Source organism: Erythranthe guttata, chromosome 2, assembly GCF_056151865.1.
Source record: "Erythranthe guttata isolate IM_541 chromosome 2, IM_541, whole genome shotgun sequence".
In the NCBI taxonomy this organism is placed as follows: Eukaryota; Viridiplantae; Streptophyta; class Magnoliopsida; order Lamiales; family Phrymaceae; genus Erythranthe; species Erythranthe guttata.
The window spans coordinates 6,997,402-7,023,575 of record NC_142534.1 but is presented as its reverse complement, the minus strand read 5'-3'; the positions used below and the strand labels follow the sequence as shown (position 1 = coordinate 7,023,575).

The following is a 26,174-nucleotide window of genomic DNA, read 5'->3' as shown; positions in this document are numbered from 1 at the left end:
ATTCTCACAGCAAAATAAAAGATCAGCCTCCACGACCTCCACAACCTCGTCTCTGTCAAGAAACGAGCTTCAATCTTATAATAAGATCAAATTGGATTTATTTTCAACTGGGTGGAATTTGGGTGTGCTCAAATTGGATGGGGTCAAATTAGATTCTGACCATTTTCTTGAATATTGGGCTACTGGGTTGAATTCAATTGCTATATTTAACTACAAGTTCCAGAGCTTTTTTTTCTGTTTTTTTTTTTTTTTTTTTTTTTTTTGTGTGTGTGTGTGTGGGTAGGAAAGTACTCATCTATTAGGATTATTGCAAAAAATAGTTTAATCGTTTAGAAACCCAGTTTTTTCCCGAACCCCCAATTTCATTTTCACATTTCCGGTGGAGAATTGTACTTTGGCGACGGAGCTCGCGGATTCCGGCGAAGCTTACGTGTTCCAGTAGAAATATTGTATATTCCATCGGAATTTATATATATATATATATATATATATTAAACTAAGGGGTAAAAATGTCAAAGCAAATGCAGAAATTATAAACATAATTTTATATGCAAAAGTCAAAGTGCCACGTCAGCACGACCAAACAGATTCTAAACGGAGGGGCTGTTTTGATTCATTTCGAAGTTCAGGGGAGTATTTTATACGTTGGGTATAGTTCAGGTAGGCAAAATGAAGTTTACCCCATAAAATTATGGAGATTTGGTTTTAGCCTCCCACCGTGGTCAACCCCATATCACCATATACTCAAATCCTATTTTTTCACCAATTTTTTTGGTGAAAAAATTTTCATCTCCCACCGGTCCACCATTTTCCTATTTTTTCCACCAAATCCTATTTTTCCTACCAAATATAGAGGTGAAAATAGGATTTGGTGTAATTAACACCATTTTGTTAAGTAGCCTATAAATGACAAGTTTAACTAATTGCACATGATTACCAACTTACTAGCATATTTACCATAAATATTAGGGGTATGCACGAGCCGATCTCGCCTCTTTTGGCTGGCTCGAGCTCGAGCCTAAGCTCATTTTGTAGTTTTTTTTTTTTTATATTTTTTTAATTATTATTTTATTATGTTTAAAAATTATTTAATTTTTTTTACAAAATAAACAATAAGTTGTAATTATATATATTGTTTAATATATATACATTTTATTTTTATTTATTTCTATAATATTTGATATTATTATAAATTATTTGAATAAAAAATAATATATAAAATAATAATAATAATAATAATAATAATAATAATAATAATAATAATAATAATAAATAAGACTCACGAGCCGGCTCGTGAGCTCACGAACAACTAAAAACTGGCTAAAGCTCGAGCTCGAGCTCGAAAAACTCGAGTTCAAGTTTCTCTCGAGCCGGCTCATCGAGCTTACGAGTCGGCTCGGCTCGTTTACCTCCCCTAGTAAATACATTGGTGTTAATTACTAAATTAGATTTTAAAATATAAATACATTTGTTAATATTAATAAAAACATTAATTCTAATAATATAAATATGCTTATTTTTAATTAATTTGTATATTTTTTTTATCAGTGTTGATTAATTCATTTATTTACTTAACTAATACACTAATTGCTCTTAATAAAATATAACAAGCAATAATATAATGATTAACAAAGCACACTTTAATTAATGAAATACAGGACAAGACATTTAAATTGTAAATATAATTTTTAAAATTGATAACATAACTTTTAAATTAGAAACACCCAGTTTGTTTTGAGAGAGAAAGGCAACACCCAGTTTCTTTTTTTATTTTTATTTTTTCTTACAGTAAATCGCGTAAGAAATTAAGAGAGAGAAAGGCAACACCCAGTTTGTTTTGAGGTTAATTTCTGCAAATATGTCGTGAGTGTGAGTAGATCGGTCAGAATTTTCTGTTAATTTTGACAAGATTATAGTTTGTTGGAAACAAAGTATGAATTTCCAGATTCTTCATCTTCTCTATGGGTTTTTTTTCTCTCTTTTCTGCTTGTTATATTTTAATGGAATTCTCCAGTAATGTCGTTAATGGAGGATTCTAGTTCTTGAAATTGAGAGACTGGGAGATCGAACTCCCACTTTAGGTGACAAAGTATGGTGTGGCGGCGGTGTGGTGACGATAGGGAGGCATATTTAGGGTTTTTTTATGGATCGGGCGGAGGTCAGCGCGGATAGAGAAATTCGCGCAGGCTGAAACCTTAATCGACTACGTACATGTTCAATAGTCGATTAAGCTAATCGACTATGCTCTGATAGTCGATTAAGGTTAATCAACTCCAATTTAAAAAAAATGGATTTTTTGTTTATTGATTCCAATTGTATAAATCAATTATAATGTTTGTATATTTTTTGTTTTTGTAAAATATAGTTGATTTTGCATTTTTTTGTAGTTGTGATTTGTTATTTTTAGTAGTTAGTTCATTAATCGACTATGCTTCATTATAGTCGATTAATATGCTTCATCGACTCCAATTTTTAATTTTTTTTTTGGATTGTTGTTTATTGATTCCAATTGTATAAATCAATTATAATATTTGTATGTTTTTTGATTTTGTACAATATAGTTGAGTTTGCATTTTTTTGTAGTCGCGGTTTGTTATTTTTAGTAGTCGGTTCCTTAATCGACTATGACTCATCATAGTCGATTAATATGGTTCATAGTCGATTAATATACATGATAAAGTAAAAAGTTAAAAAACAAAAAAGAAAATTAAAAAATTAAAAAAAATTAAAAAAAATTGAAAAAATATTTAAAAATAAATAATAATAGGTTAAATTACAACCACCCCTGAGGTATGGTCAAATTACGAAACCCCCTCTTGTTTGGGTAATTACAACCACCCCTCAACGATAAATCTTCTTACACGTCCACCCTTGCGGTTTCCAATTTAGTGGAATCTTCGAGATTATATGGAATATTATCACTTTTGTACCTGTTTTATCCCATTCGAATTCCACATTTTGAAGTAAGATGGTCACAATATGTGTTTTTTGGCTTGTATATATCAGATTATGGTACATCATAAACTGTATTTTTACACAAACCAGTACAAACTAGAGCACATTCCACAAAATCTAGATAATTATGTTGAATTTGACACCATAAGGGTGAAAGTGTAAGAAACAAATCATAGTTGAGGGGTAGATGTAATTATCCAAACAAGAGGGAGTTTTTCGTAAAATAACCATACATCGGGGGTGGTTGTAATTTACCCATAATAATAATAATTAATAAAAAAGGGGGATGATGGGCTCTGATGAGGTGGCATGGACATACTTGAAAAAAATAATGGCTGTAATTAGGAGTGAGTTTTTCTCAAATGGTGCAAAATACTTCGAACATCTCCCTATTAAAAGAAGTATTAAGGAGGTTATATCAAAGAGCCCCTATTGATAAAGGTCACAAAACACCTAAAATACTTTTTGCAAACACTAAATACATCTAAAACATCCTCTATCATTTATGTTGTCAAAATTGTTTATTCAGTTTCTAATTTTGAAAAAGAAAGAAAAAGGGGTTAAATCGTCTGAGATTTGAACAACTCCATTGATACAATTTTTTCACTATTTCAACATGAATCACCAGGAAAGGTGCACTTGTCGTTCTTATACTTGATATTTAAGTCCTTACAAGATTGTACACTAGTCATAAACTAGGAAGGAACCACTTTCTTTCCTTTTGTTCTATATCCAGCTCTTGTAGTTTGTGAATTTCTTACTTCTACTTTCCAACAAAAGGGTATTAAGGTAAGAAATCCACAAATTGCACGGGATGAATGTAATTATAAAAAAAATGAGAGGTTTTTCGTAAATAAATCTTACCTCAGGAACGCGGTTGTAATTTATCCATAAATTTATATTAAATTATGACTTAATACAAAAATGGAATTGAGCCCATGTGTGTCATCACCCTCATATTGGGCGTTTACAAGTGGGTCAAGCCTGATTTTCTAATAAATGTACCGCCGGAGAGCGTAAACAACGCCAGTTGCAATTTTCGGTGGAACTGATCGGTGTAAATAAGGACCTTCCGCTGAATTTATGCAGTACTAGCTGCTGCTCCCGATCGCCGCTCGCCATCGTAGCTCCCAATTCTCCAACGATTAGAAGGCATATTTTATGCAGTACAAAAACCAATATAACAAAATTAAATCACAATTCTGCTGCTTTCAAATATATTTTTTAATACCAATATTACAATACAATAATATGCAAAATATAATTATAATTTCAAAATTAAATATTACATGCAATATTAAAAATATTTATAAATGTGAATGAATTTTAGGAAAACCAATATAACAAAATTAATCATCATTCTCACTAATTCTCTCAATGTTAAGTATTTTATTTGTTCATAAAGATTAGTGTTTGACACAATTCAAATGTAATAAGGACAAAAATATTTTATAAAAAAATAATTTATTATTATAAAGTGATATATAACGCAAGATAAATATTTTTCGTCTAGAGCTACGAATAATATAAAATTGGAGGATTAATATAAAATTGGAAGAGTATTTATTTATATAATGAAGGATAATCTAGTAGTTCATTAAATAAAAAAAAAATTAATAGGTCAAGAAAAATGACTAATTGGATAAGTTAGTACTAATATTTTGTTTTTGGGACTTTTTACATACAAAAATAATTGTTGGGACTTTTTAGTGATATAAGCTTTTAAGGAGTTAAATGCAAAAACACCCCTCTGAATTTCCTGAAGGACAAAAAATCCCCTTGATAAAATTAAGTGACCAAAAACCCCAGTCATACACCCCCTCTGTCTCGTGCGTGTCATTCACGCGCTTCCAATGCGACTGCTTGTGCGAATTTTTGTGTGAAAAGACATAAGTGCCCCTCCATATCTCTCAGTTTTTCTTGTTCCATTTAAACCAAAAAATTAAAAAATATATACTAAATATAAATAAATTAATTAAAAAAGAACAAAACAAAAATAATAAACAATAAAAAGAAAAATAAAATTTGGAATTTCTTCTTCCCGTCAAACTCACGCCAACCCCAAATTCATCTTCTTCACCCATCTTCTTTTCCGACATTGCCATCTTCTTCTCCGACGTTGCCCAGCGACCGCCGCCGCCGCGAGTTCAGATCTTCTCCAAAGTCGCCGCCAATTCAAGGTCCGGCGAGGTCAACTTCGCGGAGTTCTCCGACGAATTGCAAAGTCCACCGCAAAATCCTCTCAAAATCGTTCTGCTGCCGCCGCTGAGTGAGAGTTGAGTGAGTGAGGTGTGTCTATGTGAGCTGAGAAATTAAAATCGAAGTGCGTTGTGTGCGTTGCTGTATTTTTTTTTCAATTGGAGAAGAGGGCTTAATTGAAAGTGTTAGGGACTGAATTGAAAATTTTTAAAATTTCATTTGAGTCATTAAATTCTAGAGGTTGGACATATTTATATGGAGGGCTTTTTTGTCTTTTCGCGAGCGGTCAACGGACAAAAATAAAAAAGGTCGAACGTGCTTGATTGAACACTTGTTATTGGGGTTTTGGTGACTTATTTTTTCCCAAGGGGTTTTTTGGCCTTTAGGAATTATACCATGGGGTTTTTTTGCATTTAACTCAAAATTATATACACATTAGGTACAAAATAACCCCCAAACCCCTTGTTGCGAGTAGCCTCTAAATTTGGTTCTTGACGGGTCTTACCACGTCTTATAGCGAACTCTACAAGCTTCAAGCTCAGAGTTATATTTAGATCGTTGGCCTTTAAACTGGTTTTTTTTGGATATTACCACGTCTTTGACTCAACGAGCTTCGGGCTCAGAAGTTATTTTTTTTACAACTTTAGCCTTTAAATCATATTTTGACGGATATTATCATATCTTGACTCTACGAACTTCGAAATTGGAATTATTATTATTATTATTATTATTATTATTATTATTATTATTAATATCTATATATATATATATATTCATTTATGGGATTTTTTTAAACGCGGCGCTTTTTAAGCAGGAAAAAAAATCGTAGTCGAGGAGACCTTGAAGAAAACTCAGGAGATTGAACAGAAGAGAAACACCACAACCAAAACCTCTCTACTTTCCAGAGCTTCGAACTCCGACCAACAATGGCTAAAACCCCCTCTAAGCACTCTCGCGATCTACCTCAGGTACAAATTTCCCCAATTTTCTTTTTCCTAATTTTCTTCGTCACTTCTTTTATTCTTCTCTCGATTTTCTCGAAAATGTTCTTTTACTTTCTGGCTACATTCAAATGTTTCCAATCTTTTAAGTACGGAAGAACTGGAAATTCACGAATAAACAATTCTTCTGTTCAATTCATACTTTAAAAAAAAAAAATATTCATACATGTTAAGTTTTGGTAAAGAATCCTCTATTTCATTATACCATGTGCATTTTTAATTTAGTAGGGCATTTGCTTTTGCGAATTCATTGAGTTTTGTATATGAATGATGCTGAAGATGTATGTAATGAGTCCGTTGATACAACAATCAGATGTTTGTTCTTTTTCATATTCATATATTAATTTGTTGAATGGGTGAAATTGGATGGTTCTTGTTGTAGTCACTGGGAAATAGTTTATGTTTGGCTTTCCCGAATATGTTCTTGTTTTTTTTTATTCTTTCTCGGGTTTATTTGGTTAACCAGGAATTCGAGGGGCTTTTGAATAACTTACAGGACTGGGAATTGTCTTTTAAAGAAAAAGATAAGAAACTGAGATCAGATGCTGTCGGCAAGGCCAAGCTCGTAAGTATATTCACCTGATTTCGTTTCTTGTTTAAGATTCTGTACTGGTTCTGTAACATTTTTTTCGTTGCTTTATATGTATATTTTTTTTGGGATTTATCATTTTGATCTGGTTTAGAATGAAAAAGTGATTCGACTACAGAACTGTACTTTCATTTTATTTTTTTGATTACTCTTATATTTTGTTTATCCTTCCCGTTTTTTTGTTGAAGTAGTTATAAGTCATAGCTTGAGCTCTATTACTGTAATGCGTGCACTTGAAATGTTTAGATGTCTCGGAAACCTAATTTCAGTCATGGATTTATTGCTCAACGCCTCTTTAATCAGCTGAAATTAGCGTTCAAAACAATTTATTACTGTCTTCTTTTGATTTCTAATCAATGGAGAAGGCTATTTGTAAACGAAGATCAATGAGATTACAGTGATGATCATGTAGACATTTTGCTCGAGTTCTAATGGAAGTTTATCTCACAGCCATGCTTCAATAGATATTTTTCGCTAGACCAACTAGTCTAAGAACATAACATACGGTTCAAAAAGTTGTATTCATAATGTCATTATCCGTTCATGGATCTTATGTTTCTAACCATCTAGTATGTTTGATCTTGATTTTGTTTAGAAGGATCAACTAGGCCAGCCAAGTGGAAATAACGTCGGTCGGCCTTATGATAGTTCTAAAGTTCATCGAAAACAGACAATGGAAAAAACTCCGTCTTATGAGAATCCAAGTACTGTCAAACAGTATGACCATTTAAAAGAATACGAGGCACTCAGTCGATTATCAAGTGCAATCCCTTCTACAGAGAGCTTTGTTGATGCTAATTCTGAGAAAGAGTTGGTATGCTTCCATTTGACAAATTATATTTTCACGGTTAATCATCCCATAGTATACCGACTTCTGTTAATCTTTATCTTCCTTCCTATTTCATTTTCTAGGGTAATGAGTTTTTCAAGCAGAAGAAATTTACTGAAGCAATAGATTGCTATTCACGAAGCATTGCGTTATCGCCATCTGCAGTAGCTTATGCAAACAGAGCAATGGCATACATCAAAATTAGGAGGTATTTTTTGGCATATGCTCGGTGTATTTCTTAATTCTGTTAAAGAAAATGGCTCTTAACAGGTTTTCTTTGCATTATGTTTTGATCTTGTAATAGATTCCAGGAAGCTGAAAATGATTGTACAGAAGCTTTGAATTTAGATGACCGGTATATAAAAGCATATTCTCGTCGATCAACTGCTAGAAAAGAACTCGGCAAACTGAAAGAATCGATGGATGGTAGAATCTTCATTTGTTCAATTGAAAGATCTTTTCGGTCGGATAGCCAATTTATGTTGACTTAACTTTTTGTAGTTAAATGCAGATGCTGAGTTTGCTTTGAGATTGGAGCCACAAAACCAAGAGATCAAGAAGCAATTTGCAGAATCCAAATCTTTGCTTGAGAAGGTATAATTTTAATTTTTCTGGCTTGAATTTTATTTTATTTTTTGTCATCGATGTGTTGGCTATTTATTGTGCATGCTTTCCAGGCTTGGATATAAAGTCTATATATCTTGATAAGCTGATAGCTCTTCATTCATTGAGCATATTAGTTTCGCGTCGTAGTGCTTGGGTACAATCATTATAAAGTTTGTAATTGTGCTGAATGCATATTGTGAAGTCGAAGGTTTCATGAGAATCTTGCCTTTGATAGGATTATAGCTATGTTGCATGGAAATGGCAACTTCTTAACGTTTCCGCATTTCGGATACAAAATTTGCAGACCCCTGCCGGAAACATTTTAGGCCATTGTAGTAATTTCTGAAAAATAAGAGAAGCATTACAGTAGTAAATCAGATATAAATAAATAATAACATATATACTTTTACCAATTATAGTAACATATAGTGTTCAGGTTTCGTCATTTTGGTGATCCCGTGCAGCGTAGGATTATAGTGAACAGCTACATTTAATTAGCACTTATTAGTGCAGAAAGTAGTTTTTCTGTCTGCAGTATTAGAATGCAAAATGCCTCAAAATACGTTATATGTTATTTAAAGAAGGTGAAACATGAAGTCACTCGATATTAGTTAAACCGGGAATTGGGATTGTGTTGGTATCCAATACAGGCCCAAAGTTCGTAAATTAACTCCAAAGGTTTAATGGACTCTGTTAAGCTGGAACTGTCTTTCAATTCTTAAGGTCTCTCTTCATGGATCCTTCACTTTCCAAGCTTTTTCCAATGCATTAGACAACAGAATCGTGTTTCTTTGTACAACCAAATCTCTGAGCAATTTAGCTTGACACTCCTTCTTTTCCATCTTCAATGAATATTTACTTTCTATTACTTGTGCAATTTCAGGCGATTCTGAAGAAGGTATCTGGAGCATTGACTGGCTCTGTGGAGGGAGCACAACCAGGAAAATCGGAGGTGGATAAGAACAATAATATGGAGAAACCACTATCTGGAAGAGTGACTGAGATTCTCGAAGAAAATCCCAAAGTAAGACCACTCTGAGCTATAATTCGTTTTAATAATTCTTTTAGACCTCGTCTGGTTGCCAAGATAGGATTAGCCAAGATAAGATTAAATAGTCTAGTATTGGAAACCCAATTGTAGTATTGGACCATGGAAAGTCCAATAAAAAAGGGTCAATAAAAGACAAGATAATGCATGATAACATAATATTTCCGGGTCGACCCGGGAAGTTATTGGGTATACCAAACATCAAACAAAGTCCAATTATTTAGTTAATCATGGATAATCTCCACAACCAAACCAGGAAATAGCCATTTTGCTGGTAGGTTCCTGTTAGGCGTCTTAGAGGATTGTACTTTCATGTGGAACCGAACCTGTACCTGGTCTATTCTTGCATAACTCTTCGGATGCTGGACGAGTGCTTATATTATTATATTTATTTTGTTTTATTTTGTCAGGGTAATAAGGTAAGAGAAGTCACGGCAGAGACATCCATGGAAATCAAACGGAACAGTGTAAGAAGTAACGGATCTGATGTTATCACTGGTTCAGAGACTGCAAAGGTTTGATGATGAATTCTTGCTTTGATGATAATTGATTAATTGTTAGGGTAATACATTTTGGGAAAAAAAGAAAAAAACAAAATCCTAAAACTTTATGATGAGTTTCTTACTGGTTTGCTTCATGTTCAAAGTTGTCACAGACGAAACCCAAAAATGGCAAGCAGCAGCTGAAAGCATCCGTGCAAGAGCTTGCTGCAAGAGCAGCTAATCTTGCGAAAGCCGAAGCTGCTAAAAACATTGTTCCTCCAAATTCAGCTTATCAATTTGAGGTTTCCTGGCGAGGGCTATCTAATGACCGTAACTTACAGACTCGATTATTACAGGTCATAATTTATTACTGATTTGGCACTTGTATATTGATTTAATTGACTTAGGAATAAAAACGTATGTACTTTACTTTAGCACTCGACTAAATCTGTGTTATCCATTAATCAGGTAACATCACCAGCAGCATTACCTGGGATATTTAAAAACGCATTGTCGGCTCCAATACTCGTAGATATCATTAGGTGCATCGCCACCTTTTTTGTGTAAGTCACTATTCCTTACCACACAAATGTTATTGAACCTTTCTTCTTCGTTTAAAGGCAATATTAATCGTATCCTTATTTGACAGGGAAGATATGGCATTAGCTGTTGATTACTTGCAGAATTTGACCAAAATTCCAAGATTCGACATGATTATCATGTGCCTTTCATCTGCCGATAAGTCTGGTATGTCTACATAAACCTCTATAAATTAATACAGTCGGGACTAGTAAAATTCTATTAATTTAGCGAAATATTAAATTATCGAACTAATAATTTAATACATTTTTATCGAGTCGGGACCGGGAAAAAATATTATTTAAGTGAGGTTATTAATTTATCGAGCTTCTACCGTGGGTAGAAAAGCTTTTAGTTTTTTTTTTTTTTTTTAAATGAATACTTAACAGCATTTGATATTGTTGGATTTGATTTGAAACAGATGTTTCCAAGATTTGGGATGAAGTGTTCATCAAAGGGACTGCAGACTATGGTGAAATCCTTCGTGATTTGCGTATTAGATATGGCATAAAACATTGATGGGTATTTTCTTTTGGACTCGGTATTCGAGAATTTCGTTTTGTTGGATTTATATGCAAGTACAGTTCTATCTCCAGCAGGTAAGGCATATATTTTGAGTAAATTACTCCTACCGGGTATAATTACATCTAAACCCCCTCGAATTTGGAAAATTACAGAAACTTTGTAAAGGATGTTTGATTTAGGTTAAAACTTCAACCCCAAACTCTATATAATACATCTTCAGCTTCAGCTTCACCAAAATACTCAACCTCCTTTGAAGTTTAAATTTTGCTAACAGTCGTTCCAATTCGATATGAATTCTAAGAAATTGTAGATATAAGCGAAAAATTACTGCCTTTTTTGTTTGTTTGTTTGTTTGTTTGTTTGTAATTAGGGATTATGATAGAATAATACGACCCTTGTTCGTCTTATGACTACTGAACCGCTCCTAAATTGTCCCACAATAAAAACCGCTACTGTCTTGCAGATCCCGACTGCACTTTTATCCTCGTAGGAGTGCACATTCCCGGTTCGCATTGTTTTAATGATGTCAAAAATCGTAATTGTATTGTGTTTTCTATACATTCTAATTATATTATGAATCTGATGAAATTTTAATCTCCTTTTGATCTGAGATATAATTTGAGTTTTAATACTTAAACTTGGTTTTTAATACATTGAAGGATAATCAAATTGATTATTTATAAATACTAGCAAGCACCATAGGTTGCTCGTAATTATGTATGATTTTACTTAATACATAAAGTTCCAATTTTAATTAATGAAAGTTACATATTTTAGTTATATATTAAAACAAAAAATAAATCAAATAGGTACAAAATATCACGTTCTAACTATGTATTACAAACACATAAAAATTAAATTAAATCAAATAAGTACAAAAAAGTCATATTCTAATTATGTATAAGTGTGATTGATGAAATAAAATTATTTCAAAAAATCAAAATTAACAAAAATATAAACCCTAACAGTTTTTTTTTGAATAACTAATGTATTGGGTGTTGAAGCGGGGCAAATAAAAGAGCAGAAAAAAAAAAAAAACTAAGAATAATAAAGTCGAACTTCGATAAATTTATAACCTCGGGTAAATAAGAATTTTTTTCGATCCCGACTCAATGAAAATATATTAAATTATTACTTTGATGATTTAATATTTCTCTAACTTAATAAAATTATATTGGTCCGGCATAAAGGTTTAATTGTATATATAACCTGTGACTGTGAAACAAGTAATTTTCATTGAAAGGTACCAATCAACTGAGACCGAAGATTGTTGTGGTTATCATATTTCCAAACTTAGATATCATTACATGTTAGGATTCTTTGATCCTTAAAATGCGGAAATTGTTTGCTCAATTGTCTGAAAGCTCACAATGGTTGCCTCTTCCATACGATTAAAAATAATAATAAAATAAAAATTTATAATATTTTATTTAAAAATCTGAAAAAATGATAAATGCAGGTCTAAAAATGTGGAGTGCAGTTAGCTATAATGCTGAATGCAGTTGAAAAAGCTGAATGCAGTTGGTTAAAATTTATAAATAAGGGCACAATAGTACTTTTGTCTCTCCAGGGGTGTATCTCAAAGAAAGAATTTTAGGGGTGGACTTATCCCTATATACTTTCCATTCTAGGGGTGTATATCAAATGGCCCCCTTTTTAAAAAAAGATCTTATTTGCTCTCCAACAACTTATTTAAAAAAAACTTAAGATCTTTTTAAAAAAAATTACCAAACACTTTGGAAGAGCTTATAAGCTCTAAAACATCTTATAAGCTCATTTTAACACCTTATAAGCTTAGCCAAACGCCCTTTAAGTATTTTGCATTTAATGTGTATTGTACGAACTTTCTTCCAAAAAATATTGTTATATATATATATATATATATATATATATATATATATATATATATATATATATATATATGTGTGTGTGTGTGTGTGTATGTGTGTGTGTGTGTGATGAGGTCTACACCCATCATCTATTTTAAAATTTGTCACTTCTTATCAAACTAGCTAGCACCACCTACGTTGCACGTGATTACGTATGATTTTACTTAATATATAACTTATGATTAATTAATAAAAATTACATACTATATTATACATATTTTTAAATAACATTAAATAAGTACCAAACTTCATGTTTTACTTATGTATCAAAACGTATGATGAAATAAAATCACAAGAAAACAACTAAAATAAATCGTTATATATTAATTCATTCATGGAAAATGCTCACATTAAAATTTCTCTTATTTTGTTGTAATAGTTGATAATTTTCATTATATTGAATTTCTCTGCATAATTATTGTTTGAAACAATTAAGTCTTAGTCGTGTTACTAGTAGATTATGATCACTCTGGTCAAATTTACCAACAATTTCCTTAAAGAAAGTGTAAATTTACTACATTAGGGCACTGATATTTGGTGTAATTACAGCTAAATTGCCTCTAATGTAAAAAATTATACATATCTCCCTTGAATTTGGATAGTAGCTAAGACTTAACTCATTTGATCATTTACTTTTTTTTTAATTATATTTTCCCCCCTGACCAAATGTTGATTAAACTATATTGATCTCCCTTCGGTCTAATTATACGTACACCATTGTATTTACTTTCTTTCTTTGACCTCAAAATTTAAAATAGTTTTGATCATCCACGTCTATTACTTAATTTTTTTCTTTATTTTCATAAATTAATTTATTAATATTGATATTTAGTTACAGTATAATATTTATAAAATTTACTTACGTAAACAATAAGATTAATTATTAAGTATTTCCTCTGTCTCATATTATTGTCTTTCCTTGGTGTGTTTTTTCCCCAAATTATTTGTCATTTTAGAGTTCCAATAAAGCATTATTGCATTTTATCAATTTTGCCCCTTATCACTCTTAATTAGTTAATTGAAAAATAATTAGTGACAAGGGTATTTTAGCATACTATGTTATTTTTGGTATAATCTATGCATATTTATTGAGTTTCTTAATATGCGCGCAACCACCCAAAACGACATTTAACATAGAACGGAGGGAGTATATAATAAGGCTAATTATTACATCTAAAGATTAAAAATACATTAAACGTGGAGCCCTCAATTTAAAAATGCATAGTCATTTTTATGTGATTACTTAGTTTTTTATGATGATTGAAAAACTCTTGTAATGTAACTTAAAAAAAAAACATTGTTGAAATTTAATGTATAAAATAATCACGGTAAACAAAAAAAAAATACAAATTTTAACATATTTTCTAGAACACTAACAAGTCATTGACATTAAAATTATATTACTAAAAGTAAGTAATATACATTATCATTTATTTATTTACTTATTATATTTTTATGTTTCTTTTTCTTTTACGTAATTGACTATGGCTAAATTATGTTACCACTTACACTAATAAAATGCATAAATAACGATAATAAATAAAATGTAAGAATTTTAACCTCAATATTTATAATCAATCATAGTCATTGACAACTATTTTTTCTTATTTCTAGACATATTTTTTATATATGAATATTTATCTTTAATTTTATTTCATTATTTTTAAATATTTCTTAATTAACTTGACATCTATAATGAAAAGTTCACCAATTTGAAAATCAAAAGTAAATTAAGTTTCTCATACCCAGCTAAACTTTTTTTTTACATGAATGTTCACTTACATGTTTATGATATGTTACTGAAAAACTCTATTATGAGTTTTATTTGGAATAAATTTTCTTTAAAAAATTAAGAAAATAAACTTTGACTTCTGAAAGAAACTATAATATATGAAAAGATGTTCATACTTTTAATATAACATAATATAAAAACTATTACTCGCGTTAGTAAATACTAATTAGTTTGAGTTTACACAATTTTATTTTCATATTTGTGGAATTTACGTAATAAAAATTATATAAAAATTAATTTAAAATTTCAAACTACTTTAGGTATCTAATGCTTAACTTAAAACAAGAGGATTTATTTTAAATAAATGTTTACATATATTTTCTTATAGTATAAAGGTCATTGGAAAATTCTTAAAATGTAACTCCAAAGAAAAAGCATTGTTGAAATTTAATGTATAAAATAATTATGAAAACCAAGAAAATAAACAACTTTTAACATATTTTATAGTATACTAACAGGTCCTTGACATTAAAATTATATTACTAAAAAGTAAGTAAAATACATCATCATATATTGACTTATTATGTTTTTATGTTTTTTTTTTTACATAATTGACTATGGTTAAATCATCTTATCACTACTAATAAAATGCATAAATAAAGATAGTAAGTTAAATTTAAGAACTTATTTAATCTCGATATTTAAAAATCAATCTTAGTCATTCACAACTATTTCGTCTTATTTCTAGACATATTTTTTATATATTGGTTATTAGTATTTATTTTTAATTTTAGTTTTGTTATTTCTAAATAATCATAATTACCTGATAACGTTCACTTAATGATATGTCACTGAAAAAGTCTATCATGAGTTTTGTATGAAATACATTTTATTTAAGAATTTAAGAAAATAAACTTCTACTCTCGAAATAAATTATAATATATGAAAAGATTATCATACTTTTAATATAACATAATATAGATATTATTACTTGTATTAGTAAATAATGATTAGTTTTAGTTCATATTATTATATTTTCATATTTGTGGAATTTACATGATAAAAATTATATGACAACTAATTTAAAATTTGAAACTACTTTAGGTATCTAAATGCTTAACTTTAAATAAAATGATTTATATATATATATATATATATATATATATATATATATATATATATATATATATATATATATATATATATATATATATATATATATATATATATATATATATATTTTTTACATATATATGCTTATAATTTGTCATGGAAAATCTCTTCAATGTAGTTTTATTTTTATACCAATTAAATTACATCGAAAATTTCAATATATAAAAAATTACAATAAGAAAATAAATTATTACCTTAGTATATATATAGCACATGAAAAGGCAATTGATATGTAAACTACATTATTAAGCTATGTTAATTTATAATTATTATTTTTGTTATTACACAATTGACCCTAACTAATTGATGGTATAACTTTGTTATAAGGGGCATAATAGAAAGTACAAAAATGAAGAAATAAAAAACATTCATGCTTTTAAAGTTGGTAGGGATAGGGATAGAGATTATACAAAGTACAGTGTTTTAGCACACTTCTTTTTATGACCCACTCCAACAGTGGTTGTTTATATTTAATACACCAGCTTTAACACATCATCTCACTTCAACAATAATTTTATAATAATAAAAAAATATTATATTTTATTATATTTTTATATAAGAAGAAAACTTTTGGTGGGATGTTGATGTGTTTTGATGATATGGATTAAATGTTCAATGCTTTTGTATTTTATCAACGAAAAATTTAATTTTAGAATACAAGTTTGGCTTGTCAAATTTAGAAAGCCAAATCATTATTTAACAAGTGTGTTATTTTTTTGAATAGTTGTTGGAGCTATTTTTTTGGCAAAAGTTGTAAAATTTGCTAAAATTTAGTATATAACACATCTCTTGGAGATGTTCTTATCGTTATTTACATTCGATTTTAACTAAAACCTGAAGTTTCGGTATATATCTCCATGTCGAATTGAATTACATATCTCAATTATGTTAAGAAAATTGATTTTTTTCTTCAATTTGGTACATCCATTAAAATAATAGAATAAACATAGGGCCTTCAATTTAAATGCTGATTTAATATCTTCCATATGCAAGTGATAATAACATTTTCAATCGATCTTCACCGTGCTCCGTCTTACAAATTACGAACTATGTCGAACTTACTATGAGGGGTTCCCAACATAGTCGCTAGCTATAACGCTCAAGTTGGACTTTGAATGAAAGTCGTTCAAGATTATAGATAAAGGGCAATAACCGAAAACAAAGGTTTAGCTAGCATCATGTATATATACGTGAAGTTACCTTCCATCTGTGGAATATTTTGGGATTTATTCCGGATTTTTTTTTCTTGTACGATTGTTAGAGAATTATTAGATAACTGTTGAGACAAGTAACTCACACAAACCATGCAAACCCTAATTACGTTTGTATGATGAACACAATAGAAATAGGATAAATGATACATGAATTAATGTTGTTCAACCAATAACTAGGCCTACATTCATCAGGAAAGAGAACACTGCTTTATTCGAGAATTACAAAGCACAAAAAATTTATCCTACACTATCTTCTCACTAATGTATCTCTCTCTTTTATTCCACAACTCTTCTATTCTCTCTCTCTATTGTTTCTCACATATTTTCTCACTCTCTTTCTTAGATCTCGATCTCTCTGAGATCCGTAATCCAATCTCACATAATACATGGATCTCAAATCTCCTTTTATAAGCAAAGGAATCTCCTATTTTGACCCAAAGAACGAATCATTCTTTGACAAAGAAGTTTCATTCCGTGACTCCTGGATGAATTAGAATACCAATTGATTTCAACTAAATTATTGTTGACTTGAAAGTCTCTTAAAACATAACGACTTTATTTTATTGTTAAACATTTAACAATAAAAATAAGGGTTAACTGCAAAAAATCCCCTAAACTTTGGACGTTTTTGCGCTTTACCCCCTGAACGGAAAAAAGTTGCACGAGCATACCTGAACTCTATTATTTTTAGCACCGATGTCCAAAATGTACATTTTTGGCCAAAATTGGCCGGAATTCAAATCACGTGCCTAGCACGTGAATATAGTTGGGGTAAATTAGTATTTTCCTTTTACACCCATTTTCTTCATTTTTTTATTAAATATAAATAATTAAAAAAGGAAAAAAGAAAGAAAGAACAAAAGAAAAGAAAAGAAAAAAAGGGGAATATTGAATACCCATCATCATCTTCGTCACAGACGCACCACCACACACAAATCAGACAACCCCCCACCACAGCCTGATCCGTACGCACCACCACCACCACCACCACCACCGAACCACTTTCAATTTTCTCCCATCGCTATTGCTCTGCCGGAAATTGACGTCATTTGATCTCGGATTAAACGCGCACCGATTTTTAATTTTCTTTTTGATTGACGCGAAATTTCGTTAATTCTTTTTGTTACATAAGAATTTGGGTGGGCTTTTGGTTTTGCTTCAGATCTGGTAATGCTAGACTGTACAATTGGGAATCCATGTCGAATTTAAAAAAAAAATCGGTAATGTAAAGGTGAATTTGGTCGGAATTTCGGCACGAGTTGGAATTTAAAGAGTTTTTCATATGTAGTTGGTGCGTGAAAATGGAAGGTAGTGTAAGATCAGGTGGTGTGTTTGATTATCAAAAAGAAGGTTGATAAAAGGAATTCAGGAGTTGTGGTTTCGAGTGATAACATCACGGAGGAAAAGCGGCCCAGATTAGCTGCGAGTGATGATTCGAGTGCAAGTGATGAAGATTGATTTGCTTTCGATTTATAGTCCTTAATTCCGATGGGAGAGGAAGAGCTTGGCTGGGATGATGGTGACGGGAAGAAGAAACTTATTCTTCTTTTTTTATTTTTTTATTTTTAAGATTTATTTATATTTATTAAAAACAAAAGGAACAAAATTGAGTATAAAAAGAAATGACCAATTTACCCCAGCTAAAGTCACGTGTTAGGCACGTGATTTAACTTCCGGTCAATTTTGGCCAAAAATGGACATTTTGGACATCGGTGCTAAGAAAACCGGAGTTCAGGTACGCTCGTGCAACTTTTTTCCGTTCAGGGGGTAAAGCGCAAAAACGTCCAAAGTTTAGGGGATTTTTTGCAGTTAACCCTTTTTTATAACTATACATAATTTTGAATTTACTTTTACATTTTATTGGACCAAAGTAACCGACTATTTAATTTTATTTTTCAAGACCGCTTAATTGGAAATATAATAAAATTAAAAATGTTTTGTCGTGTCTACACTCTGTAGCCTACCGGTTCTTTATAGTGATGGATTGTCGGTTGATGTTTTCTACAGAACGGCTTGAGGGAGCCAACTAAATGAATATATATATATATATATATATATATATATATATATATATATATATATATATATATATATATATATATATATATATATATATATATATATATATATATATATATATATATATATATATATATATATATATATATATATATATATATATATATATATATATATATATATATATATATATAAAGGGGAAACACCTAAGAATTAAATTATATTTTGTTTGCACGATTCTCAGGAATACAATGACTAGTTTTAGCCTACTTGCCTCAATCCTTAACCAAAACAAACTTACCGGCCCAAACAACATTGATTGGAAACGCAGCCTGTACTATTTGAAACACAAAACGAGTGGTTTGCCAAAATCTACGACATCATGGAGAACCTCAAAAAAATGTTTGGGGGTCAAAATTTTGTTGCTCGACATATAGCTATGAAGGCGCTCATGAATACGCACATGGTTGACAGGACGCCGGGTACATATCATTTCCTTAAGATGATGAGTCTCCTAGGCGAGATGACAACCCTTGGAGCCGATATTGATGGTGAAAGCCAACTCAATTTTTCTCTACTGTCGTTGCTTGAATCTTTCAACAACTTTTCACTTAATTATAACACGAACAAGATGTGTTATTCTTTGTCGACTGTGCAGAAGGAGGTTCAAGCAGCAGAGGGGTTAATCAAGACAAAGATGAGTACTACAATGTTAGACGAAAACGCTTTATCTTCAAAGTGTTTCACTAAGAAGAAGAAGTGGAGTGGATCTAAGAAATCCCAGAATGGGATTCAAACGAGCTGATCAAGCACCTAACCAAGCACCTTTTGCTAGTGGAGACAAAAAACTGTAGGCAACTGCTTTCACTGTGGAGAGAAAGGTCATTGAAAAAACGCATGATCCAAGTTCCTTCCTAAGAAATGTACTTACTATGCTTACATTATTCAGTCATATTTAGCGGTCCAATCCGCTAAGTATTGGTGTGTAGATTCGGGAGCTACTGTCCATGTCTGCAACTCTATGCAGAGGTTTCAACAAAACAGAGAACTTAGTAGAGATGAAGTATGATTGTACCTAGGTGACTCAACGAAGGTGGCAGCTGTAGCAGTAAAAAAATTATCTATAAGTTTTAGTAGTGGTAGGATAGTGGTACTAGAGGATTGTCTTTATATGCCAACTATTAGGAGAAATTTAATTTAAGTACATAAATTAGCAAAAGGCAAAGTTTCATTTTGTTTTGAATTAGATTATGCTTTAATTCGATAAAACAACTATTTAATTTATCGATGCTTGCTAGTAGAAAATCTTTATGTACTAAATTCTATCACTTCACAAACGCTACAGCTAGAACCGAACAACTCAATATATCTAACTTAAAAGATAAAATATTCTTCAAGCATTAATGAAAGGTATCTTTGGCATTTACGCATTGGACACATTAACTCTAACATGCTTCAAAGATTGATCAAAGATGGACCTTTGAGTTCATTGGAAGTTGAGGAACGCCAGTATGTGAGTCTTGTTTGGAAGGTAAGATGACTAAGAGGCCCTTCAAGGCAAAAGGTAATACAGCCAAAAGAAGCGTTAAAACTATTACATTCCGATGTATGTGGTCCAATGAGCACTGCAACAAAAGGTGCCTTTGAGTACTTCATCACTTTTATTGATGATTACTCTTTCTAAGGAAGTATTTATTTAATCCGCCATGATCTGAGGCTTTCGACAAATTCAAAGAATTTAAAGCCGAGTCGGAAAAGAGTTTAAAAAAACCTTATAGGCTCATTCCGAGAATACTTGGTTGATCAAGGGATTATAACCCAGTTGACAGCACCAGGTACACCAAAACATAATGGAGTTGCAGAGAGAAGAAATATGAGTCTTTTAGAAATGGTTAGATCTATGATGAGTTACTCCGCCTTACCTGTTTCTTTTTGGGGATATGACTTGCAAACTGCAAAACACCTACTCAATAGAGTCCCATCTAAGTCAGTACCCAAGACCCTCTTGAATAATGGTGCACAAAGCCCTATTTAAACCATATTTGAGTGTGGGGTTGGCCAACACACTTGCTAAAGACGAACATAGATGAGTTGGATTCACGTATGGATGTGTATTTGGTCATGGGCTATGTTAAAGAAATAAAAAGGATGACACTTCTATGATCCAAAAGGAATGCGACTTGTGGTATCCAGGAATGTAAGATTCCTCAAACAAGATTACATTAGCAACCATAATAGTAAGAGTCAAGTAAGAATAAAGTAACTAGGAGCGATCCAATGGACAAACCCAAAAGCACCTGAAGTACAATTAGAAACAACACAAATCACGATTCACAGCCCACTATCCATAACAAATAAGAGAGTTGTCGAGAATTGAACCGAAGCAAAAAACCCGATTGATAACCTGGATCATGTTCAAAACGAGAGGGTTGTTAACTACCGAGTTGAAATGCAAGATCCAATTGACAACTAGAAACTCGATTTGAGTGGGAGGGAAGCCGAGAATTAACCCAAAGCACCACTAGTGCCTTGTTGTAGTGGGAGGGTTCCATTTTGATCCGAAAAAATGTATGTCCTTGGGAGAGTCGCATGACAAGATCCCAGATGAACAAGAAACTGAACCCTGAAACTATGACAAAGCGCTAATTGACTTAGATTCTAGTTAGTGTCTTAAAGCAATAACATTCGAAATGGATTCCATGTATACAAATCAAGTATGGGAACTTGAAGAACCAGAAGATGGGATTCGTATCATAGGATGCAAGTGAATCTATAAGAGAAAGAGAGGCACATGCGGAAAGGTGGAAACCTTTAAAGCAACACTAGTGGTGAAAGGGTTTACTAAAAAAGAAGGGATCGATTATGAGTAAAAATTTTCACCTGTAGCCCTGCTTAAGTCAATACTCATTGCACTTTCTATTAACGTCTATTTCGATTATGAAATATGCCAATGGACGTCAATGCCTCTTTCCTAAATTGAAGTCTTGACGAAGCATCGATATGATGGAACCCGATGGTTTCGTGGCTAAAGACCAACACATGGTATGCAAGCTTAAGAAGTCCATCTACTGACTTAAGAAAGCATCAATGTCGTGGAACATCCGTTTTGATTAAGAAATCCAATCTTTTGGTTTTGATTAGTGTCCGGATGAACCACGTGTGTACAAAAGGTGCAACAAAAATGTGGTAGTGTTCTTAGTATTGTACGTAGATGACATAGTCCTCATAAGAAATGTTGTTGGAGTAATATCATCGGTTAGGGTGGTTATTGAGTCAATTCGATATGAAATACTTGGATGAAACTACATATATTCTTGGGGATCAAACTATTGCGAGATCACATGAATAAGATGCTAGGGTTCTAACATGCAAGTTATATTGATACAGTCCTTGCCCGTTTGAGCATGCGAAAATCCAAAAAAGGTTCCTTACCTTTCAGACATGGAATCTCACTATCTAAGGATCAATGTCCTAAGACATCCAATTAAAAAGAGAAAATTAAGGCGATTCCTTATGCTTCAGCAGTAGGAAGTTTTATGTAAGATATGTTATTTAATAGACCAACTATCTTTTATGCCTTGGGCATTGTAAGCCGATATCCGCACCCTTTTTGTAACACCCCACATTTTCAAACCACGATAACTTCTAAATCATAAATCTCTAGTCACGTAAATACTAAATTTTGCTAATAATAGGGCTATACGTGAATTATTATGTGCCGAATTATTAGATATCGAATTTTATACGTGACCTTATATGCCTATGTGTTTACGGGTAAATTATACATGCATGCTAGGACTTAGCATAATTATCATAATACATAATATATATGTATGTATATGTGCCGTATATGTGTGTGTATTTTAGGGTAGGATTATTTAATAATTATAAAATAAATACATGATAATCCTAAGCCTAGCCTAACCCCTATTAAAACCAATCCTACACTCCATCTCAAGCATGCCTATTTAGAAGGCCAAGAGTCCCTTCTCTCCCCCTCATTTCGGCTGCACCAAACCCCTCTCCCTCTCCCTTGTTCTTTCCTTCTTCAAACCACCGAAGCCACCATTGTTATCAGCTCCACCAAGCTCGAACCACCCCCAAATCAGCAAGATATTTCTCAAGCCAACAATGAGAATTCCCTATCTCACCCTTGCCCTTGAATACTCCAAGAACACTATAAATACATGGTGCCCCTTCACTAGTGAAAACACTTCTCACCTTGAAATTTATACCGTGTCCTTCCATATCAAAGTAGCTTGGTTTAATCTCAATGCTTGAAGAGGTAAGAGCTGCCATTCGAAGTCTCAAACTCTTCCTTCTTCTTCGTTCATTTTCTTCCTCTAACTCTCGGTTTTTCTTTGAAGGTTCCCTAGAACCTTCCCCTTTTCAGCTAACTTTTATTCCTTTCTATTTTTGAGGTAAGGAATCGAAATCCTTGCTGCAAATGGAGGTATCAAAGTATCAAGAACAAAAATTTCGAAATTAATTAAAAGACACCCCTAATTCTTGTTTATGTAAGGGACTATTAGTGAGAACCCCCTCTAGCATTTTTTTAATAAAGGTGGATCCAGTCCCTTTTTCTTTATTAGTGATAGGTCCAACTTATTCGTATTCCCAAATTTACCCTTCTTTACTATCCTCCACTACTTTAATGGCTATTTCATTTTTTTTCTTTTAATTATAATATTTGTTTATTTATTTATTTAATGATTTTTTTTAATTTGTTTTTTTATTTTTAATTATTTTTCAATTTTAGGTTTTCAAATCGATTATAAACTTTCCGAAATTTTCAAAATTAACTATTTCCAAAATCAACTATTTCCATAATCAACTGTAAATTACTTAAAACAACTATTTTCCATAATCAACTGTAAATTACTTAAAACAACTATTTTTTTTTGTTCGTTTATTTTCCTTATCAGCAACCACAAAATAGTTATTTTTAATAGTAGGTTCACTAAAACATAAATCAACTACAAAATTAACAAAAATCAACGATAAAAAATCGAGAATCAACTAAAAAATGTCAAAATCAACTATTTTCAAAATCATCTATTTCCATAATCAACTACAAATTACTGAAAACGACTACTTGTTTAGTTGTTTTGTTCGTTTATTTCCCGAATCAACAACCACAAAATAGCTGTTTTTAATAGCATGTTTACTAAAAAGAAAATCAACTACAAAAATCAACGATAAAAAATCGAAATCAACTAAAAATTGTCGAAAATTAACTGTAACATTAACTCATTCTCTCTAATTACAACAATTCAAATCTCTTATAACTAATCACTCTAAAATATAATAAATCTAAAAAAAAAAAAAAAAACTTGTCATTTTAACCCATAATAATAATTAAAGTGCCAAGAATACAATATAACTTTCTCAATTTATTCTTTAGAGGCCAAGATCCCAGATCCGACCGCCACGGGAAACAACAGCACTATGGGACTCTCTCTTCGCCGTATGTCGGAGATAAAAAATCAAACTTTTTATTTCCTGAATGATTCATTCAACAACGAAATTACAGAATATGAAAATTGGAATATTTTGAGCCCCTAATTTCTACCATGGAAGAAGAACAAAGTTTTCTTACCGAATTAAAATTAAATACTTTCCGAAACCCTAGCCTCTCAACGACTTTGCGGCTGCAAGCGGAGACAATAATGGAGAGCGGCGGCCGGCGGAAGTCGAAGGGAGGAGATGGCGGCGGCGGGACTGAGGTAGAGGGAAAATGACGGCAGCCTGTGGAGAATAGGGAGGAAGAAGAGGAATAGACGTGAAATGTAATTTCAGAATTTAGGGATCACAGATCTAAAGTAATAAGGGATTTAAGGGCAAATTAGGTATATTGAATAATAATTTCATAAATATCTATTTAATTAAATAATTAAGGGGGTTTCCACTAATAATATAAAGGGCCATAGATCCACCTTTATTATACTAAATGAGTGAGGGGGGTTTCACTAATTATCCCTACATTTAATGGTTCCTTTTTGTTAGTTCATATGATTTATGTTATTGCATGTATGATCAGAGGTCTTAAATGGTAGATTTGAGTTAATGGCTTTCAAGAAATTTTAGTTATTTCGGAAATGGTGAAGAAAATTTAATTTGGGAAAAGTTTTGTGGTTGCATGTATAAATCTGCATTCTTTTGGGCCAGATCTGTAATTTGTGAGAAGTCGGACTCATATGAGTTTTTCAAAACTGGTTTTTAGCATTTATTGAACGGAAATTCCAGATTCAAGAAAGTTTTGCAAGAAAAAGTAATTTTTGAAACTCCTAGTGGCCTTGCATGTATGGATCTAAAGGTTTTGGGGTGAAAAATGGAATTTTCGAAGTTGTTGCATAAATCAGGTTTTTAGTGTTATTTTCTGCACACATTGAACAAAGATTTCGGATGTTGGGGGTTGTTTATGAAGAAATGGATTTTTGAAATTTTAGTATGGATGCATGTGTAATCCGAAGGATATTTGGGGCAAATCTGCAATTTTTGAGAAATTAAATTTTAGTGGTTTTCCAAATCTGTTTTTCAGCACTTAGTGAAAGACAATTTCAGTTTCTAAGAAGTTTTGTAAGAAAAAGGATTTTTGGGAATCTCTAAGGGTCATGCATGTATAGATCTAGAAAGTCTAGGGTGAAAAATGTAAATTTCGAAAAATCTGCATAAATAAACTTCTAACTGTATTTTCTGCATTTATTGGAACTTAAGATGGATTAAGGGTTGAATTCATGAATATCTGAATTAGGAACTTTTAACTTAATTGCATGTGTGAGTTTTGAAACTTCTGGGGTCAAAACTGTAATTTCCAGAAATTTAGGGGTATTGTGCTGAATACCCGAACTCTTTTAAGTTGATGTGTTTTTCTTGATCCTAAACTAATTAGCAAAGAAAAATTGGGATTTAGTAGCTTAAGGAAAATATAGGAATTAAAATGGATCTTTTCTAGACTTGTTTAGAATTTTGGTTATATGTGGGTAAACGTTCATGAATGCATAATTCGATGTGTGATGATGGTAAATTCTTGTGTGTTATGTGGTTGTTGTCACTTGATTGATATTTGTGATGTCTTGTGGTGTTTTAAATTTCTTATGGGCTATTGTGGAATATTGATACCTTTATGTACTCAACCAAAATTCTAAATACTTCGGCCGTGCCATTTTGTAATTAAATAAAATAAATTGGGGAGATTAATGAAATACTTAGAAAGGATGAGAAAGGATACGGGGGGCCGGTATTCCAACCATAGATACTACAGTTGGGTGGTTTGATTCCACCGAAAACGGGCTCAGAATAATCTTCTTATTTTCTAAGTAAAGGAGTTAATT

The 26,174-nt window shown here is 31.6% G+C and overlaps 1 protein-coding gene and 1 long non-coding RNA gene across 4 annotated transcripts; one reads left to right on the top strand and one right to left on the bottom strand.

Annotated features, from left to right (window-relative positions):
* The first annotated feature begins 4,940 nt into the window (after nt 1–4,940).
* On the top strand, nt 4,941–11,050 carry TPR5 (Tetratricopeptide repeat (TPR)-like superfamily protein). 3 transcript variants are annotated; one of them, XM_088826542.1, is made up of 13 exons: nt 4,941–5,244; nt 5,969–6,122; nt 6,622–6,720; nt 7,340–7,558; nt 7,657–7,781; nt 7,878–7,999; nt 8,085–8,167; nt 9,063–9,203; nt 9,638–9,742; nt 9,883–10,065; nt 10,178–10,272; nt 10,359–10,456; nt 10,710–11,050. In XM_088826542.1, exons 2-13 carry the CDS (start codon nt 6,081–6,083, stop codon nt 10,805–10,807), a joined length of 1,410 nt encoding a protein of 469 aa, XP_088682668.1. In that variant the 5' UTR covers nt 4,941–5,244; nt 5,969–6,080; the 3' UTR covers nt 10,808–11,050. The 3 variants fall into 3 exon arrangements, with proteins under 3 accessions (XP_088682668.1, XP_088682659.1, XP_088682679.1); XM_088826533.1 differs by having other exon boundaries at nt 9,874–10,065; XM_088826553.1 differs by having other exon boundaries at nt 5,109–5,244; nt 6,652–6,720; nt 9,874–10,065.
* Nucleotides 11,051–24,034: 12,984 nt separating this feature from the next.
* On the bottom strand, nt 24,035–24,631 carry LOC148772228 (uncharacterized). Its single transcript, XR_016034788.1, has 2 exons — nt 24,440–24,631; nt 24,035–24,342 (listed from the first exon to the last, which is right to left on the bottom strand). It is a non-coding gene; the product is annotated as an uncharacterized LOC148772228 (long non-coding RNA).
* Nucleotides 24,632–26,174: the final 1,543 nt, after the last annotated feature.